This window comes from Myodes glareolus, chromosome 7, assembly GCF_982192425.1.
Source record: "Myodes glareolus chromosome 7, mMyoGla1.1, whole genome shotgun sequence".
NCBI classification, from domain to species: Eukaryota; Metazoa; Chordata; class Mammalia; order Rodentia; family Cricetidae; genus Myodes; species Myodes glareolus.
The window spans coordinates 100,420,735-100,441,670 of NC_142032.1; the positions used below are offsets into that span (position 1 = coordinate 100,420,735).

Below are 20,936 nucleotides of genomic sequence, written 5' to 3' on the forward strand. Positions count from 1 at the left end.
TTTTGCATTAGCAGGGAGCTCTCGTTAGGAAATATTCCTAACATTTTGGAGGTCCTAACAAGAAGTAAATTTAAAAAATGAGCACCATCATGGAAGTAATAATCAGTAAGAAGCCCCAATTATAGATGCTAATATCTCATTTATATCTGAGTTCCTCCTACCTGTATCTATCAGGATTTACCATTCTTTTTCTTTAAAGCTAAATTCAGTTTTAAGAAACATGACCAAATATCAATCTTTATGACTAAATATTCAGACCTGTGTGAGGTTTCCCTTTATTTCACAAGTCTCTTCCACTACATTTGGTCTGTTCTCACACTGCTATGCATTTGTGTATATCTACCTGTATACAGGTACAGGTTACATGTGTTGGTTCCCTGACACTGAATCATTATATAAGCAACTGTGATTATCTATCAAAACAAACAACCCATAAATTTATATGTGTATCTGTAGGTAAAATAAAGATGTCAAGCACATTTTGTTGATTCGCTGGAGGGGGGGCGGAGGAGAGCCAAGCTAAACATGATAATGTTCACAAGTTGTAGCATGAATTCTAATTGGTTTTAATAAATAGAACCCAGAGTAAGATGTTAGGGGGTGAAGGCTGAAGGATCAGAGGAGCAGTGTGGCCAGTCACTAAAGAGACCTTTCACCTCTACCAATGCTCAGATCAAAAGGGCAATCCTGCCCTCAGACTATCTCTCAGACTGCTTCTGAGCTCTTTTCTCTTCACATCTTATATTCCTCTCTCCACCCAACCATATCCCTTCCATTCTTCACATCCCTAGCGCTGGTTTAAAGGCATGGAACTTCCAAATACTGGGATTAAAGGCTTCTAGTGGTTTACCTCTGCACTCTGATTTTCAGGCAAACTTTATTTGTTAAAACACAAACAAACATCACTATAGCAAGTAATCCCAGCATTCAGGCAGCAAAGGCAGAAGGACTGTCACAGGTTGAAGGCCAGCATGGTCTATACAGGAAGACCCTGTTTAAAAAACAACAAAACAAGGCAAGCCTCAAATGAAGGCAAGTAGGTGTAGCCATTTTATTGACAGATCTTCCAGCCATGACCAGTGATCTAGTATTCAGTTGAGCAAGCATTGATCGGTTTTCCTGTTCCGGTACTTCTCCCATTTGGAAGCATAGGAAAGGTAGCAAAGGCAGATGAGGAGGTCAAATGGGTCCACACACATGTAGGAAGCAGATGGGAAGACAAGATGGTCAGGATTCCTGTGATTTCTTGAGCTTGTGAACAGCAGCGTTTGTGTCCCCATCAGTAGCAATGAGTGCTTGTACATTGGCATTGTCATTCACAAATCCCAGGGTCTGGAGATGCTCCATCTGCTTGCTGAAACGAACCTCGGAGGCTTGTAAGGAATGGGAAGGGTCTCCAGATGGGGGCTGTGATTTCTGCAGCACTGTTCCAGATTGAGGGCCACATTCAGGCTCAGCCATGTCTGACACATTCAGGGTCCAGGGCACTGTATCAGGGTAGACACAGCTGAAAGGAGGAAGCCAACCTAGACCCCAAAGGTAAGGTTCAATGCATGACAAAAGAATAGGAGCCTCTGTAGCCAATAACTGTAGACCATGCTCGATCTGTAGTATTGCTTGTGATGTTTTAGGGTTGGCTAGGGCTAAAAGCAAGTCTGAAAGCTGTGATGACTGCAAGGATGTGGGAGATTGTTGTTTCCACTGTTCACTCTGCTGGGGCATATTCATGAGCAGCAGCATCTGAGCAGCCATGTATGGATAGTTCCTAAGCAATTGGATCATTCCTCCTGTGAGCTGAGAGCTGGTCTGCTCACCTGACTGCTGGAGATCTCCCTCTAACCCCTGGTCAGAAGTACCCACAGGGATGGCCATACCCTTATCATCTTCCTGAAGCTCCTGGGTGACGGCTGTGCTGGGTAAGGTTGGGATCCCAGCTGGCTGCTGAATAGCACAGACATGGCTTTGGCCCTCAGTGGTGACTGAGGCTGGATTTTCTTTGGAAGCATGATTGGCATTGCTTAGAGTAACATTTGTTGGGGTGATTGATGATAATCCACAAGAATTAGCATAAATGACTTGGGCAGGGGGGCGGGGCCATTGTTCCTCAGAGAATGGTGAAAGAGATTGGGAAGGAGTCTGGACTTGCTCTAGTACTTGACCAGCCAGAAGGGCTGTAAAAGAGTTGCCCCATAAAAAATCTTGCATCCCATTGAGCATTTGGTCATTGAAATCATAGCTCTGGCCCAGGGCATTGTTCCCATTTGGAATTGTCTCTAAGCCCAGGTACGGCTGTGGGTTCTGTAGATGCTCAAGGTTCTGTGCTGGCTGATTGATCTGCATTATCTCTTGGATAACGGCAAGGTGCCTGGCCAACTCCAGAATGTGGCATAGAATTTCAGAATTGTCGAGGATATGGGAGATTTCTGGGTTCTGCTGCAACAGTTCTTGCATATCTGGATGTTCTGAGATAAGCTGGTGCATGATATCCATATTGGACAACACCCTCTGAACACAAAGATCCTTCAACATCTGTGCAATATGCTCTGGACTGTCCAATTCTGGGCCTTGAGTACCCACCTTGGGTGCATCAGACTCCATGAGAAGGGATGATTCTTCTTTGGTTTGACCCATGCCTGCAGACTGGCACACCCCACTGCTATTTCCTTTGGTGCTTCTGTCTTGATGGCAGGGATTGTTCGTTATCAGGTTCCGGAAAGAATGAGTCAGGGATCTGGAGCCATTCTTGGACTTGATGACCACGTGAATGGTTTGGCCATCTTTGATGCCCCTCTGACTCAGTATGTCATGGTCTTTGAGAAGGCGGCCCATGAAAACCAGGACCAGTTGGTCCATTTGGCATTTGAAGTGAGCAGACAGCTTCTCCTTGAATTGCCTCACTGAGGTGTCACCAGCTACCGTAAAGCTGTTCTGGTGTCCCGGGGTCTTCACGATCACTTGAATGACACTTGGAGAGATATTCCCATCTGCGGGCACACCTGCAGGACGTCTGCTCTGGGACATCATAGGTGTCCGAGAGATAATATGAGGCATAGACATTAGCGGGGAGGCAGATGGGGAGCAGCCAGAAGCAGGGGGCAGAGAGAGGTGAAGGCAGGCAACTGTGCTGCTGGACTTCGGTGCAGGTGTTGTGTTCTAAGATCATAGGTTTCTTTTTCTTGGCGCCCCCAAGAAGAATGAATGGGCTAAGTCCAGAATTATTTGGTGTCGTGCCCTCACCCCAGTTCTCCAGATGTGGCCCAGCTGAGGCCTGGCTTGGCTACCGACTCATACTTGGCACAGAGTGGACTAAGTGGTGATGACCCTTCACAGCTGCACCACCCCCAAGGGCATGACCTGTTAAGAAAAGAAATATTGTGATGTCAGCTTAAGCCTCACAATATATCCTGATGAAGTAGGGATGTATAAATTTGAGAAAGTGAGGATGTTGCTCACCTTAATAAAATTAATTAGTGCAGTTTTTCAAGAATGGAGATAAAATTTCTTACTAAATAATAGTAGCAGTAGTAGCAATTAAACAGATATAGAATATGTGTTTTTTATAGATCTGTGTGTAGGTCCCTCTTTAGAATGATAGAGTTAAAGTATAAAGTATTGGATCTGCTGAAACACTTAAAAAACTAAACTCATTCCAGAGAGCAAGAATGGAGTCTGCAATGATGTGGGATTTCCCTCTGTATGCTATGAATATGATTTTATTACCATTAGCTATAAAGAAGCTGTTTTGGCCAATGGCTTAGCAGAGTAAAGCCAGGCAAGAAATCTGAAAAGAGATTGAGACAGTAGGTGGAGTCAGAGAGATGCCCTGTAACTACTGAAGGAGACAGATGTCGCAGATCCTTACCTGTAGGCCACATCCTTGTGGTGATACACAGATTAATAGAAATGGGTTAATTTAACATGTAAGACTTAACTAATAAGAAGCCTGAACTAGTAGGCCAAAAACAGTGTTGTAATTAATATAGTTTCTGTGTGATTTTTCAGGTCTGGGCAGCCAAGAACAAAGAAGCAGTCGCCATTTTCACTGTATCACAGAAAGGGCTTCTTCGGTTTGCTCATAATCTGGACACAGTGAATGTTAAAAAGGAAAATGGAGATGAGGATCGATGAAACACACCCTTAATCCCAGCTCTCTGAAAGCAGAACCAGCTAGATGTCTTTGGTGAGCCTGGTCTACAGAGTGAGCTCAAGTCCAGCCAGGGCCACATAGTTAGACCTTGTCTCAAAAATTAAATTAATTAAATAATTTTTTTTTACTTTTTATTGATTCTTTGTAGATTTCTCATCATGCATCCTGATCCCACTCATCTCCCTGACCCCTTACTCCTGTCTTCTGCCCTTGCAACCTTGCCCCCAAACTAAATTTAATAGTAAAAACCAAAAGAAATTTTTTTAAGCCTCAGCATGGTGACCTCAGCATGAAAGCTGTAATGTGGCCCACTGAGTCACACCATATACCCTTCAGTCCATACATCTTTATTTGTTTAGATTTTTTGTCAGGAGTAAGTGGTTTTTTTTTTTTTCTGGTTTTTGAGACAAAAACAGCCATGTGTAATAGCTCTGACTGTCCTGGAACTAGCTCTGTAGACCAGGCTGGCATTGACTTCATGGAGATTCGCCTGCCTCCTGAGTACTGGGATTAAAGGCTTGCACCACCACCACTGAGCCCATACATCGTTATTTGCCAGCGTTCATTCCAATGAGTCATTGGTCTGGTTCAAGGCCTCTAGCTTCTGCTACACCATCAACACTGGGTCCTTCAGTGGGACCCCTCTTCAATATCCTGTTGTTTCCTTGTGTCATGGAGATTCCATAGCTTTGGATCTGCAGGTCCAGCTCCTTCACACATTCCAGCAGTTCACGGAAGGAGTGGCTAACTCATAGTACTGGTTCTGGTCCTGGGTGTTAGCTGGGTTGAGCAGCTGACAACAATCCTTCATTGTCACCATCCTGGCTGTAATGATCTGTCCTGTCGCTTTAAGAGACAAACCATGCCCACCACCCATATCCCCCCCATACCCACCCTCTGCCCCCCTCCCCACTCCCACCTCCCACCCCAGTCAGCTGAGGCAGGCAGATCTTCCTTCCTGCTTGCAGCCCGAGTCTCTTCCTTTTCCATCTCCCTCTCAAAGAGGCAGTTTCCACTTTCACCTCTCCCTTCTCTCTCTCTCTCTCTCTCTCTCTCTCTCTCTCTCTCTCTCTCTCTCTCTCTCTCTGCAATTCTGCTCTTCTCCCCTTCCCCTCCATAGTCCACTAAATAAATGTCACCGCGCGGGAACTGCAGCATTTCTGCCACTGCAGCCACCAGGGATCCTGCCGCATTTTCTAATTGATCCATTACACTGGCAAGCTCTTCGCCAAATGTAACAGACAGCAAGAAGCAGGATCAGTTTCCCTCCTCACACCCTCAGGTCCGTCTCACGCATACTCATATCACCAGGGTGAGCTCTACTGTTTTGCTCAGGCAAGATGCAAGGCTTGCTCTCCAGATTGCCATACTTGGTAAGGGACAGAGCCAATTCCTCCCTTCTCCCGGCCCCGAGGCCAGGTCTCCCACCTGACACAGGTGGCAAGAGGTGGGGAGAGCATATTTCCTTTACCCTTGCCATCCCTGGTATACAAGGGAGAAGGCAGGGGCAGGTCACCTGCTCTCACACCCACAGGCCTAGCTCATCTATGCCCCTCTCGCCAACAGAGTCAGCTGAAGTGTGTTGCCCAGTTAAGGTGCCATGCCTGCTCTCCTGTGTGCTGCAGCTGGTGAGGGGCAGGACCAGCCCTCCCTCCCACTCTCGTGACATCAAGGCCAGGTCTCTCACCCACCACAGGTGGCAAGAGGGGAGGAGGGTACTCAGCTCTCTCTCCCACTTCATCTTGTGATAGGTGAAGGGTGGTGCCAGATCTCCCACAAGCCTTTGCAGCACCAGATCACTGGCACCTCCAGTCAACTGGGTCAACTCTAGTGCGCTACCCTGGCAAGGTGCAGGGCCCACTCTGCTGAGTGCTGCAGGCAGTGAGGGGCAGGGCCAGCTATCCCGCTCTTGTGACCCAGGACCAGCTTTTCCTGCTTGCTTAGGTGGTGAGGGATGAGGAACAAGGGGTAAGTGGAGTATATCTCCCTTACCCACGCCACAGACCATGAGGCTAGCTCTCCAACTCTCAACCAGCTCACCTGTAACCATGCCAGTATGGAAATCTCTTCTGTATTTCCCTGCAGAGATGCGAGGCCCACTCTCTTGAGTGCTACAGTTGGTAAGCAGCAGAATTAACTTTGTGCAGCCCTTTCCTCACTGCTCTCAGTGCTAACAGGAGCCATGGATGTCAACACAGAGCCTGAGAGCAACACAGGCCCAGAAGACACCGTGGCCCTGGGTGGCCGTACAAACGACTCAGCTCCACATGGCCCTGGCAGACGCTCAGCCCTCAGACACTATCAGGGCCCTAGGTGGTGGCCCAGGCCCTTGATGTCAGTGTGGCCCTGAGTGGCACTGTGGGCCATAGCCATCAATACAGACCCCAATCGTGGGTTGACCATGGACTGACACATAGACCTTGGCAGCAACCTGGGTCCTTGCAGTCTGGCCTAACTGAAGATATTCACAGCCTGCTCACTGCCTTGTGACCCAAGGTGGGTGAGTGCCATTATGATGAGCCAGCGTGGGGAGGAGAAATGGGAGAGGGGCAGAATGGTTAGCATGCTGTGATAAGAGGCAGTTCTGTAGGAGCCAGGGCAGCAGGGAATGGCTGATGTTGGACTACTTGCTACCCAGGACCAGGGTGATGTCTGGGTTTGGTTTACAGCCTAGGGCTATGTCTGGGTCCTTAATCCTAATGTAGCTGATGTCTATGACCCATGTTGCCACCACGGCCACAGGGATGCCCAGGGTCTGGGCCACCACTTCTGGACATTTTGGTGTCCAAAAGCCATGCTGCCCTTGGGCCATGTTGACCTGAGTGGTCATGCTGCCACCAGAGAACACAATGACATCCAGACCTGATCTACTGCCAGGGTCATGTCTGGGTTCATGTTCCTGCAGCAGCCAGCATCTGTGTTGATGTCCATGGTTTTGGTGACCATTGAAGGACATGTGGATGGTCGAGGTCTGGTCAGACACCTGAGTCCATGATAGAGTACAAGGGCCATGCTGACACCAGGACCAGACCAATCTGAAAGGTTGTGCCATCCAGGGGCCATGGTGATATGTAAACCAATGTAGGATCATGTCTGGGTCTGAGACACTACCACAGCCAGGGCCTGGGTTGATAGCCATGGCTCCTGATACCACCAAAGGCCACGAAAATACTCAGGGTCTGGGCCATCTCCTGAGGTCAGATGGGGATCTGAGGAGCTGCTGCAGCTAGGGTCATACAGAGATGAGTGGCCTACACTGCCACAAGGTCCAGGTTGTTGATTAGGACCAAGAATGGGGCCATAGTCCTATCTTAGCGAGATCTGCATTGATGTCTGTGGCTCGAGGTACCACTAAAGGCCACACAGATGCTAGGGGTCTAGGCTGCATCCTGTGGCAGTATTGGTATCCAAGAGTTTTGCTGCCACCAGTGCCATGCCATTCTGAGTATCCTGCACTTGTTTCCTGGGGCCATGGTATCATTCAGGCCAGTACTGTTACTGAGGGCCATGTCTGGGTCCATGTTCCTGCTACAGCTGGGGTCTGTGATGATGTCCATGGCCTGTGTCACCACAGGGTGTTGTAGGATCCTTGAGTATTGAAATCAAAGGGCTGTGCTAGGCCAACCCTGCCCATCACTGACCTTGGGATAGCTGGTCCTGTCCCTTGCTGGACACTGCAGCAGGAAAACTTGTCCTGACATCCTCCATGGGAGAGATAACCCCCTACTGTTTTCAAGAGAGAGCTGGCCAGGCCACACCTCTCACCATGGTGTGGGAGGGCTGGCCCCCATGGCATGTGTCAAATAGAGCAGGCACCACCCCTCTCCTGACAAGAGTGGCAACAAATGGCCTGGACTGACCAGCTCAGTTCCCACCCAGACACACATCCTGGGCCTTGGGTTGGCCCACCCTAACAACTATCCCTTCTATGTCCTGCTGGAGTACGTGAAGAAACCGATCCTATGGAGCAATTAATGCCAGATCTCCATGACTCAGGGCAACAATAGAATGTCAGAGAAGATTTTCAGTGCTGACGGTGATGGTGTGCCGGAGGCCTTGAACCAGACCAATGACTCATGGCAATGAATGTTTTGAGAGTGGGGCTGATTGGACCAAAGGGTATACTGTGTGACACACACAGGTCCTGATATCACTAGGATGAATGAAGAGGTGATGAACAGATGGAAGAGCAAGGTGGGTTGTTTATTTGTTTTGTTTCCAATAAATTTGGGGGGTGGTTCTTTTAGGGAGACATGCTGCAGGGGTGAAGGGGAGATCTGGAGGCACTGTATCATGAGCAAGATTGGGAAGTATGATGTGAAATTTAAAAAAAAATATGTTTAAAAAAACAAACAAAAGAAAGAGACAAGGAAAGAGGGAGGGAGGGAGAGAGGGAGGGAGGGAGGGAAGGAGAGACAGAGGGAGAGAGGGACGGAGGGAGGGAGGGAGAGAGGGAGGGAGGGAGGGAGAGAGGGAGGAAGGGAGGGAGGGAGGAAAGAAAATGAAACAGAAGTCAAGATCTCATGTGAAAAGGAAGCCACATTTTCCTCTGAGGCCCAGACTGTGGGATTCTAGACTTAAGTGAGAATGTGCCCATGTAGTAGGTAATAAATTTTTTTCTTTAGGAATTAAGGGTCAGACTGGCCAAGGAGGCTTTTTTTTTTTTAAGAAAACCCAAAATAGAGGTGAACAGGCTACTCTATACAGCACACTTTTTATTCACATAATTTACAAGTGGCTTGGTCCATATGCCATCATAACAGACTTTCTGACTGATTGATTTCAAGATCTTTACTCAGTCTTAAGTGAAAACACCAAAGACGGCAGGTATCTCTAGACCAATTGGTAGCAGTGAAAATGGTGAACACTGCATTTCCTACAGGGAACAGGTTCTGACAAGATTCTCAGTACCCCAGCTTCTTGGAGCTAGCATTTGATTGTTTTTCTTAGGAAGCTCACCAATTATTAGTGGCTATGTTAAGATATCTACATAAATATTTAAATATAGAATTATTACATCTATACATTGAAGGCACAAATGTACCAAAATTCATGTTCTTGAATATACACTCAAATACAGTGCATGTATCATCTATGGCCAGGACAGCTTGGGAATCTGTGTTCATACAGCTGCCTAGAGAGAAGATCACTGTGTGGATGGATGAGGAACACAGGGAGAATTTAAACCCACACCTCAGTGCACTGAAGAGGGGAAGGAAAGGAAAAACACATGCTAGGAGACTTCCTGCAATTATACCAAGAAGTTTTTATTGAGAATGTCTCGATCCACAGTCCCAACCACATCCCATGCTACTTATCCTGCCTAGTTCAAAACTGACTTCCTAGAACAGGGTCATGCGTGGTTGAGGGTAGTGAAGAACTTATCTTCAGGCCAAGATTCTGCCTCCCTTCTCTGCAGAACCCTTTGGTGGTATGGAAGTATGAAGGGAACTTCTTTACCCCACTCTCGATACCAGCACCCATAGATTACTGGAATCAGATGGACTCAGCTTTACCCTAAGAATGAAATATGATGCCCAAATATCAGAAAAAGGCAACATTTCTCTAGCTAATTTTTTGGTTATTTTTTAATGCTAAGGATTGAATGATGAGTTTTATTCCCACCCTCACTGTGCTAAGCATTGAATGTAGGGCCTGATGCATGCTAAACACATAATACAGTGCTCAGTTACCCTTCCAAACCCTCTCTAGCTAAGATTGTAATTTTTATCTTAATCAAATCCTTGCAGGCCATTCTTAGCACCCTAATGTGTTGATTGAGATATTGATTACATACAGAACTAAATATAATCACTGTACTTCAATCATTTAAGTAGGTGATTATTAAGAGAGGTGTCCTTCTAGAGGTAAGGAAGACAAGGTATTTTTATGAGTACTCTGATCAGTCACAGAGTCTCCTGGCCTGGAGGGTTTGTTGGACCTGATAGGTTTGAATGGAGCTGAAGCCCCAGAAGGCCTTTTAATGAGAGAGCTTGGCAGCTGTTCCTTTACTGTCAGGAAGGTGAGATCATAATTTATTAAGAACCCATCATTGTATACATAGAGCTTGTGGTCCCAAGGACAGTAATTGATGCCTTGCAGTGTTTCCAACATCTTGTCCAACAGGATGCTGAGTCGGTGTTCCTGACTGGTGGCTGTGTCATAAGCATAAAAGATCTCCTCTTGATGTGTGCTTAGCGAGCGTAAAGCATAGAGCACCCCACAGGCCATGAAGGCCCCTGAAAGAGAAGGCTTATACTGGCTAGTATACCAGGTCTGCTCAACTTCTAAGGTGCTGTCATTGAGACGACTTATTACCAGGTTACCCTTGCTCTCTTCTGTGGCATAGAGCACCCAGAGCCCCTTCTCGTCACCAGCAAAATCTAAGGTAGTCCAAGGCACAGCAGCATAGGAGAAGCGGTTGTTGTAGGTGGCACCAGGCAATGGACGTCGCAGCACCAGGGTGTTGGAAGAAAGGTCCACCTTGGCCATGTCACTTGTGCCATAGTAGTTAAAGTACATGAAGTTCTTGTACACGGTATTGCCGCTGCCATCACCATAGCCCATCTTCCACTGCTCATAGTGCTTCAGAACCACCAGGTCACCATAGGATTTGTACAGCCTATAGTAATCGAAATACCTGGGCCAAGAACCCCACACACAGTAGAACCATTAAGTGACAGCAGCAATCAGAGTACTAAAGAACTATGAAAATGATAGTGGGGCATCTATAACACAACCCCTATAATCAAGCCCAGGGAATGCAGCAGAAGTGGGGGTGGAAAGATTAAATGTAACAGCCAAAGGACCCGGAGCAGTGCTGTGTCTCCTAGAAATGATAGGAATGTTTCACCCATGAGCCCACAATAACATGACCACCTACATACGGCCTGCACTAGAACAACAAATGTCTCAGTATAGATGTGGGAAAGGTTTAGGAGGCCTTAGCCCTAGGTGGAGAGTTACAAGCACTTCACAGCTGTGTGGAGGGAAGGAGCATCTGTGTTCCTCCTAACAGATTGCCCATGCCCCAATGGTCAGTCCTACACACACGTACCTGGACTTCGACTGTGTGAGTGTGTGTTTGATAGTATGTGAGTGTGTCTGAATGTGTGTATGTGTATGAGTGTGCATGGGCATTTGACTGTGTGTGTGTTTGTGTATGTGTAATTACAAGAGAGAGAGAGAAAGAGGGAGAGGGGAAGAGGGAGAGAGAGAGAGAGAGAGAGAGAGAGAGAGAGAGAGAGAGAGAGAGAGAGAGAGAGAAAGAGAAATTACAGAAGAAGAGGACATAAAATTTAAGAGGCCATATGGGGGCACACAGGAAGAATTAGAGGTGAGTCAGGGAAGAAGAATGAGCATAATGAAAATACATTGTTCTTCGATTTGAAATTCTCTCTCTCTCTCTCTCTCTCTCTCTCTCTCTCACACACACACACACACACACACACACACACACACACACAACCAAAAAAACAAAACTGGGAAGCCTCACATGCCAATTTAGAGTAGGGACTTTGCTGTAAAATGGTATTTTTTCCATCTTTTACTTACTGCATACTATGTTGAAATAAATAACCATTTTCAAAAGCAACAGCTACAGTGTCTGCTACCAATGGACAGTTCTGCCAGACAGATACTTGGCAGAGAAATAAGGGAACTAATAGATGTTATAACTCAAATGGACTTAATAGATATCTTTAGAACATTACACATGAACAAAAGAGAAAGTGCCTTCTCAGCATCTCATGAGACCTTCTCTAAAACTGACCACTTACATAGTCACAAAGCAAATATTAATAGATACAACAAAATTGGAATAACCCCCTGTATGTTATTGGATTACCAGGACTTATTAGAATATAACAACAGCACCAAGTGCAGAAAGCCTACAGACTCATAGAAATTGAACAACGCTCAACTGAACCACAACTGAGTCAAGGAAGAAAGAAGTTAAGGCTTCCTAGAATTCAATGAAACTGAACACACAACATACCCAAACATATGGGACACTATGAAAGCAGTGCAAAGAAAAATTCATTGTACTAAGCGCCTTCATGAAGAATTTGAAAAGATCTTATACTAGTGACTTAACACCACAGCTAAAAAGCTCTAGAAGAAAAGCAAGCAAACTCACTCAGGACAAATAGAAGACAGGAAATAATCAACGAGGGCTGAAATCAACAAAATAGAAATAAAGAAAACAATACAAAGAATCAAGGAGCTGGTTCTTTGAGAAAATGAACAAGATAGACAAACCCTTATCCAAACTAATCAAAAGGCAGAGAGAGAACATACAAATCAACAAAATTAGAAATAAGAAGGGGGACATAATAATAGACACAAAGGAAATCCAAAGAATTGTCAGATCATACTTCAAAACCTGAAATCCATAAAACTGGAAATTCTTTAAAAAATGGACAATTTTACGGATAGGTACCACATACCAAAATTAAGCCAAGACCAGATAAACAATTTAAATGAACCTATAATCCCTAAGGAAATAGAAGCAGTCATTTAAACTCTCCCAACCAAAAAAAGCCCAGAATTCTGACATAATTTTAAAGAAGAGCTAATATCAATATTTCTAAAATTGTTCCACACAACACAAATGGAAGGAACATTCACAAATTTTATGAGGCTACAGTTACTCTAATACCCAAACCACACAAAGATTCAACAAAGAAAAGAATTACAGACCAAAAATGCAAAAATGCTCAATAGAATACTGGCAAACCAAATCCAAGAACACATCAAGAAAAACAAAACAAAGCACAAAAAAACAAAACAAAAACAAAACAAAACTAAAAACATAAGACAAACAGCAACAACAAGAAAACCAAACATTTGCCATGGTCATGTAGGCTTCACTACAGAAATGCAGGGATGGCTCAACATACGAAAATTTGTCAATGTATTCTACCAAATAAAAAAATCTGAAAGAAATAAAGAAAGAAAAAAAGGAAGAAAGAAAGAAAGAAAGAAAGAAAGAAAGAAAGAAAAAAGCCCCACATGATCATATCATTTGACACTGAAAAAACTTTCCAAAAAATCCAACAACCCATCATGATAAAGGTCTTGGAGAGGTCAGGGATACAAGGAACATACATAAACATAATAAAGATAATTTACAACAAGCCGACAATCAGCATCAAACTAAATGAAGAGAAATTGAGAAACAATTCCAATGAAATAAAAAAAGACAAATCTGTCCACTCTCCATATCTATTTAATATAACACTCAGAGTTCTAGCGAATGCAATAAGCAACAAAAGAAGATCAATGGCATACAAATTAGAAATGAAGAAATTGAATTTTTGCGATTTGCATACACATAATTATCTCAAAAATTCTACCACCAAACACCTTAAGTTGATAAGTAACTTCATTAATGTGGCGGGATACAAGATTAATTTAAAAAAATATGTAGCCCTCCTATAAACAAATGATAAATGGGCTGAAAAAAATCAGAGAAATATCACCCTTTACAATAGTAAGAAGTAAAAAAGAATATCTTGAGGTAACTCTTACCAAACAAGGTAAAGATCAGATGATAAGAACTTCAAGTCTTTGAAGAAAGAAATTGAAGACAATATCAGAAAATAAAACTATCTCCCACACTCTTGAATAGGTTGGATTAATATAGTAAAAATGACCATCTTGCTAAAAACAATCTACAGATTCAATGCAATCCCCATCAAAATCCTAACACAATTCTTCACAGACCTTGAACTCTAACAATACAAACAGCTTGATATTGGCATAAAAAGAAACATGTAGATCAATGGGATAAAATTGAGAACCCTGACATTAATCCACACACCTATGAACACCTGATTTTTGACAAAGAAGCCAAAGTTGTACAATGGGGGAAAAAAGCTTCAACAAATGGTGCTGGCTTAACTAAATGTTAGCATGCAGAAGAATGCAAATAGATTAATATCTATCATCATGCAGAAAGCTTAAGTTTAAGTAGATAAAAGACCTCAATAATGTAGTTACACTAAACCTCATACAAGAGAAAGTGGGAAATAGCCTTGAATGCATTGGTACAGGAGACCACTTCCTTAATGTAACATCAGTAGCACAGACACTGAGAACAAGAATTAATTAACAAATGGGACCTCCTGAAACTGAGAAGCTTCTGTAAGGCAAAGGATATGGTAAATAAAATGGCAGCATACAGAATGGGAAAAGGATTTTCACCAACCCCGTAACTGACAGAGGACTGAACTCTAAATATATAAAGAACTCAAGAAACTAGACATCAAAATACCAAATAACCCAATTTAAAAATGGGGGTACCGAACTAAACAGAGAAATTCTCAACAGAAGAACCTCAAATGGCCAAAAGAGGTTGAAGGAATTGCTCAACATCCTTAATCATGAGGGTAATGCACATCAAAATGACTCTGAGATACCCTGTTACACCTGTCCGAATGACTTAGATAAAAAACACTGATAGCAGCTTAAGTTGGAGAGGATGTGGAGTAAGGGGAACACTCCTTCACTGCAGGTGGGAGTACAAACTTGTACAGTCACTTAGGAAATCAGTGTGATAGTTTTTCAGAAAATTGTGAATCAATCTAACTCAAGACACAGCAATACCACTCTTGAGCATATACCTAAAGGATGCTCAATCATATCCCAATAACACTTTCTCCAATATGCTCATAGCAGCATTATTCATAATAGCCAGAACCTGGAAACAACCTAGATGCCCCTCAGCTGAAAAACTGATAAAGAAAATGCAATGCATTTACACAATGGAGTATTACTCATTTCTTAGTAAGTGGAAATAGGTAAGATCTGCTGTGTAACCTGGAGGGAAGTGGAGGGGGTGGGGATTGAGAACAAAAGGGAACAGGATAGTCCAGTTGGGAGAGACAGAGAAGGAGAACAATGAAAGAGAACTCTTGATAGAGGGAGTCATTAAGGGGTTAGGGAGAAAATTATTGCTAGGGAGATTCCCAGAAGTCCACAAAGATGACCCCAGTTAAGACTCCTTGCAAAGAAATTGGCCATCAAAACAAACAATCCAATAAAAACTGGAGTATAGACCTAAACAGAACCCTCAACAGAAGAATCTAAAAGACACTTAAGCAAATGCTCAGCATCCTTAACCATCAGAAAAATGCAAATCAAAACAATTCTGAGATTCCATCTTACACCTGTAAGAATGACCAAAATCAAAAACATTGATGACAACTTATGCTGGAAAGGTTGTGGGGTAAAGGGAACACTCTTGCATTGCTGGTGGGACTGCAATCTGGTACAGCCCCTTTGGATATCAGTGTGGTGATTTCTCAGAAAATTAAGAAACAACCTTCTTCAACACCCAGCAATATCACTTTTGGGTATATATCCACCGTCTGCTCAATCATACCACAAGGACATATGCTCAACTATGTTCATAGGAGCATTGTTTGTCATAGCCAGAACCTGGAAACAACCTCAATGCCCCTGGACCAAAGAATGGATAAGGAAAATGTGGTACATTTACACAATGGAGTATTACACAGCAGAATAAAATAACAACCTCTTGAATTTTGCAGGTAAATGGATGCATCTAGAAAAAACCATTTTGAGTGAGGTAACCCAGACCCAGAAAGACAATTATCATATGTACTCAGTCATAGGTGGTTTTTAAACATAAAACAAAGAAAGCCAGCCTACAAATCATGATCCCAGAAAATCTAGATAACAATGAGGACCCTGAGAGAGACATACATGGATCTAATCTACATGGGAAGTAGAAAAAGACAAGATCTCCTGAACAATTTGAGGAGCTTGGGCAACTTGGAGGATGACTGAAGGGGGGGGAGAGGCAAGGAAGGGAATAGAAAAAAATGTAAACCTCAAAAAAAATCAATTAAAAATGAATAATTAAAAGAAAGACTTCTTTCACAAGTACAGCTGCCTAAACTGGTCTTCCCCTATAATCAGATTGATAACTACCCTAAGTATCATCATTGAACCTTCATCTAGAAACTGATAAAAAGATTGCAGAGATCCACGGCTAAGCCCTAGGCCTAGCTCCTGGAGTCCAGTCAAAGAGAAGAAGGACGGATAATATCAGCGAAGGGGTCAAGATCATGGTGGGAAAAACCACAGAGACAGCTGAGCCGAGCTAGTGGGAGCTCATGGGCTATGAACTGACAGGTGGGAACCTGCATGGGACCAACTAGGCCCTCTGAATGTGGGTGACAGTTGTGTGGCTTGGTCTGTTTATGTGTCCCCTGGTAGTAAGATCAGAATTTATCCCTAGTGCATTAACTGGCTTTTGCCGCCCATTCCCTATGGTGGGTTATATTGGTCAGGCCTGATGCAGTAGTCCTGCCTCAAATTAATATGCCGGGCTTTGTTGACTCTCCATGGGCTCTCTGAGTAGTGGATGGGATGTGTTGGGGAAGGGGAAGAACTGTGGCTGTTATGTAAAATGAACAAATTTTTTTCAAAAAAGAATCAGTGCTAGGCTACTAAGAAGCCTGTCAGGCCAGGCTAAAGTACATATGGGATGGTCACAGGCACATAAAATCTGTCATCCAGGACTCACCTGCCATCAGCACGCAGGGGAGACACCCAGTAAAGGGCAGAAACTGGGTTGGGTGCTGAGTCACGGCCCCAGGCACCAACTTTGTAAGATAAACCCCTCCAGTTGAGCTTCAGCACAATGGGTCTGCTCACTTTCTGTAGGCCTCCATGAGCACAGGAACCTACAGAGAAGAGCAAGCGAGTTATGAGCGAGCTACAAAGCATAGAACCCACCCACAGAATGCAGAGGATGGAGACTATCAGTACCTGGGTGCTTGAGAACATGCTCATGAGACTGCATGCATAATCATATAAATAGACTGATTTTGCATAGATAGAGATAAATGCATGTGCCTGGCTATTAGATGGATAAATGATTGCATATATGGATATGTCCATGAGAAGATACCAGTCTTGGTATAATCAGGAAACTGAAGACTTATTCCTTATCAAGATCTTTACTGGTCTCCCATTCGTCCCTCAGGCTACTATAGCAATCATGCATTTGGCCCAGTCAATGGAGAAACAAAATCTTGGGAAATTCAGTCTGTGAACTCACCTGGAGCCAGGGGTGGACCAGGGTATCTGGAAGGCTGTTCCTGTTCCTTCTCCCTCTCACACTCACTTAGTCGACCCTCAAGGACGTCCACCTCCTCTTGGAGAGCACGAAAGCTTTGAAAGTCAGCATCAGCCAGAAGCTTCAGACTCAGACTGGCATTGGTGACCTGAGGGAATGAGATCCCAGCAATGTGGGTCACAGGGTGTCCTCAATCTCAACTCACACTCTCCATTTTCTAGGTCAGGCGTCTTCCCCAGAAAGAAGAGGTTTGGGGAAGTGTCTGTCATCGCTAACCAGGTAAGGAGGGAGGCTGTGAGAGGAAGCGGAGAAGAGGAGCACTTTAACCCATCCACACACCTGGTTCCGGAGTTGGTGGAGGAGCTCCGGGGCCCCGCTGACACCGGCTCTGGCCTGAAGCTGGGCTGCCAACTCCTGTGCACCTTCCAGTTCTAGGCGTAGCAGGTTGAAGGCTGGGTTGTCATATTGGGACCCAGTGACACCAGGATTCCTGGACTCCAGCGTGTGACTCGGTTCCAAAGTCTGACTGTCTTGGTCTTCAGGGGTAGGTGCATACTCCTTGGCCTGGGCATGAAAGGACAGGTATATTGTTCCCCCAATGCCACGGAGCCTGACTCTTCTCATCCATTTACACCCTCTTTATGTCTATCACTTTGTTTAACAGTAGTAATACCCTCCACTTCTTACCTGAGGACATTCAGGTCCCTGATTTTCTGAAGGGAAAAATACTGCCCATACTATTTATAGAACCTTTAGGGCCACCCTCTCCTTAAGACTAGCACAAAAGATAAACAATACCAGTTTCCAGTCTGGTCATATATCATGAAGCTTCCCCGGGAGTTCAGCAAGTAACGTTTGCTAGACCATTAGCAACACTGAATACAGATATAGTATTTCTACTCTCTTGCCCTTCTTATAAGCTCAGTGCCAAGCTTTCCCAACCAACCCTTCCACGTGGCACCTCTATTTCAGTTCGTCATCGCAAATCTGTTTTCTGCTCCTCCACATTGATCATTCAGCATTCAACCCTTTTATTAGACTGTATGTATGTATGTGCTTCCCACGTCTTTTTTTTCAATGGATCTTAAACCACTCTTTTATCTATCAGTGTAAGAAGCTCCTAAAAACATCATAAGCCATGCTTTACTATGGGAAACCTTAAGAATAGTAGCAAATTTCCCTTTCTCCCTTAGGTTTGATCTCAAAGACAGGGAATCATTGCCATGGAGTCGTTGCTAAACTGAAGCCGGTAAAGGATGGTCTTGCAAGGGCCCCAATTCCAACACTCACTCACCCTGGACAGCTGTTGTTCGTACTTGCCAATGAGATCCTGTAGTGTATTCTGTAGCTGTTCCAGCTGCTGCAGGAATATCGAGTTCTCGGGCAGATGGACCACACCCTGGAAATCCGTGGAATTTAATGCACGTTCCAGCAACTGCAAAATCAGGGTCAAAGCCACACTGAGGGCAACAAAGCACACTGGATCACTATAGGCTATTTGCAAAAGCGAGGCAGGAGGAGAGGCCAGCCCTGCTCTGGGGTGGTGGGGAACACTTTGAATCTTACTGGCTGCTGAGGAATTCCTTCGTTGGGAGTTTGAGTTACTTTAATTTGCCAGCAATGAAGCTTCAGGCTTCTCCTAACCTTAATTTGCTGACCACTCACTCTCACCCTGGATCATGTACTGAGTGCACGTAGTGATATTGCATTTGCATTTTAATAAATAAAGCTTGCCTTGAAATCAGAGAGTAAAACATGTGCACTGGTCAGCCTTACAGACCAGACTGGCCTTGAACTCCTGACAGGCAGTGGTGGCAAGGGCCTTTAATCCCAGCGCTCAGGATCTCAATGAGTTCAAAACCTGCCTGGGCTGTAAGGCTGACCAGTGCGGCTGATTTACTCTCTGGCCTTCAGGTAAGCTTTATTTATTAAAATACAAATGAAATGTCAGTACTATAAGTGCAGATAGCTACGCTCCACAAGTTTTCTTTATCTGGCTTTCAGAATAACACTGAAGCAAGCTTAAACAGCTTCAGTTGTTAACAGTAACCCCAGTCTTGGGATCTGTACAACCTCAGCCTCTCCTGAAGGATGCATGTAGAGAGAGTTCATAATCATCAAGAGAAGCAGCAGGAGGAATCCACATCTGGATCCAGAGCCAACATACATGAAGATAGCATGAGGTGAGTGGGAATCGAGGAATTGCAATAGAAAAACACAAGGGTCTGAGATTAAAAGAATCTTATAAAATCATGTAACTAATAATAAACAATGCTGGGAACTTCTCCAAAGTTTGGCATTTATTCCAAATCTTATGCTCTTATGTCAAAGGCATCTACACAACTCTAAGCTATGATGGAATGGGTCTGCATAAGCCCAAAGGTGAAGGCAAGAAGAAGCTCCCTTGTCTCAATAAACCCGAGTAAGGGCGTGGCAGTTTCAAGGATAAGAGACATATAAGTTGAATTCTTCTTACCCTTGCATAACATGGCTTGCTCACAGCATGTTCAATCCATTGATTCTAGAGCTACATTTTCTATTTTCCCTTGTATTGCATATGCAGTCTCTCTGTGTCCCAGTACCTTCACATTGGTAGTAAGAGAAATTGTGGCATTTTCCCTATTGTTTTACTTCAAGGTCAGTAAACAGATGAACAGACAGGTAGACAGATAGGTAAGATAGACAGGTAGAGAGAGCACTTGAGAAAGTGCCTGCTACTTAGAGTCACTTAGATGTAGTATTATAGTTCATTAATTCTTTCTCCATTTCATTTTGAAGTTGAATAAGCTAGCAGTATATTGTAAATTCCTTCTAAATTTTAGACTACGCTCATGGTACCAACTGGGGTTTATATATGGTTCCTGTACTTCTATGAAAAGCTTTACCCTCCCCTATATGTTTTTGAGCTCTAATACCTATAGCTTACACTAGCAATGCCGTCAGCCTAATAAGGCAACTTAATCTATAAAGTCCTGGGCTGACCATCCCATCCTTATCACCAGCATCATTATTACAGGAAAAGTATGCACTGTGGTGGTAAAAAGCAAGAACTTGTAACAGCAGGATATACAGTTTGTTCTCTCTGTCTCTGTCCCGCCTCCTCTCTGTCTCTGTTTCCTCTCATCATATGCCCATACTATCCAAGGGTTATCCAATCAACAAAATGGCATCACATCCATCATCATCTCTCCTCCAGTTTTCTCTATCTTCACTCTTGCCACAGACCTAGGAATTTTTGAACAAAATGAGAACGGAAAAAGCGGCCAGCCCCAAACATAGAAGTATCTCTCCTACATGATACCTTCACCCTTTGTCAGTACCTGAGGCTGTCCTGGAAGAGCCAGGAGCAGCAGAAAAGAGGCCAAAAGAGCTAGGTCAGACTGCATCTTGGTCCAGCTGTAGGTATGGGCTAAGTCCCAAGACTACCCTGAGCTTTTATCTCCATTGCCAATGAATAGTCTCAGTAGGAGGGGACAAAGATTTCAACATCCAAAAAGCTAAGCTATGTGTAGGGTCTTGAAGGGTGGGAAAGGGAATCATAAAAAACTGGCAACTTCAAACATAGGTGGAGGTGTATTTCCTCTATGATAACAGCATTGCCCTCATCCACCCCAAACAGAGATCTGTTCCTGGCCTGCCAGGCCCTCCTACACAAATAGATTAAAGCAAACCTGAGAA

At 44.2% G+C, this 20,936-nt stretch overlaps 2 protein-coding genes across 2 annotated transcripts; both read right to left on the reverse strand.

Moving 5' to 3' along the window:
- Positions 1-1,022: 1,022 nt before the first annotated feature.
- On the reverse strand, positions 1,023-3,279 carry Ubqlnl (ubiquilin like). Its single transcript, XM_048430735.3, has one exon. It carries the CDS (start codon positions 3,055-3,057, stop codon positions 1,228-1,230), a length of 1,830 nt encoding a protein of 609 aa, XP_048286692.3. The 5' UTR covers positions 3,058-3,279; the 3' UTR covers positions 1,023-1,227.
- A 6,206-nt stretch (positions 3,280-9,485) lies between these two features.
- LOC148121552 (olfactomedin-4-like) lies at positions 9,486-20,644 on the reverse strand. The gene is made up of 7 exons (XM_087907698.1): positions 20,560-20,644; positions 19,403-19,404; positions 18,553-18,693; positions 17,598-17,822; positions 17,241-17,406; positions 16,704-16,863; positions 9,486-10,787 (listed from the first exon to the last, which is right to left on the reverse strand). Exons 1-7 carry the CDS (start codon positions 20,642-20,644, stop codon positions 9,992-9,994), a joined length of 1,575 nt encoding a protein of 524 aa, XP_087763824.1. The 3' UTR covers positions 9,486-9,991.
- Between the last annotated feature and the right edge of the window lie 292 nt (positions 20,645-20,936).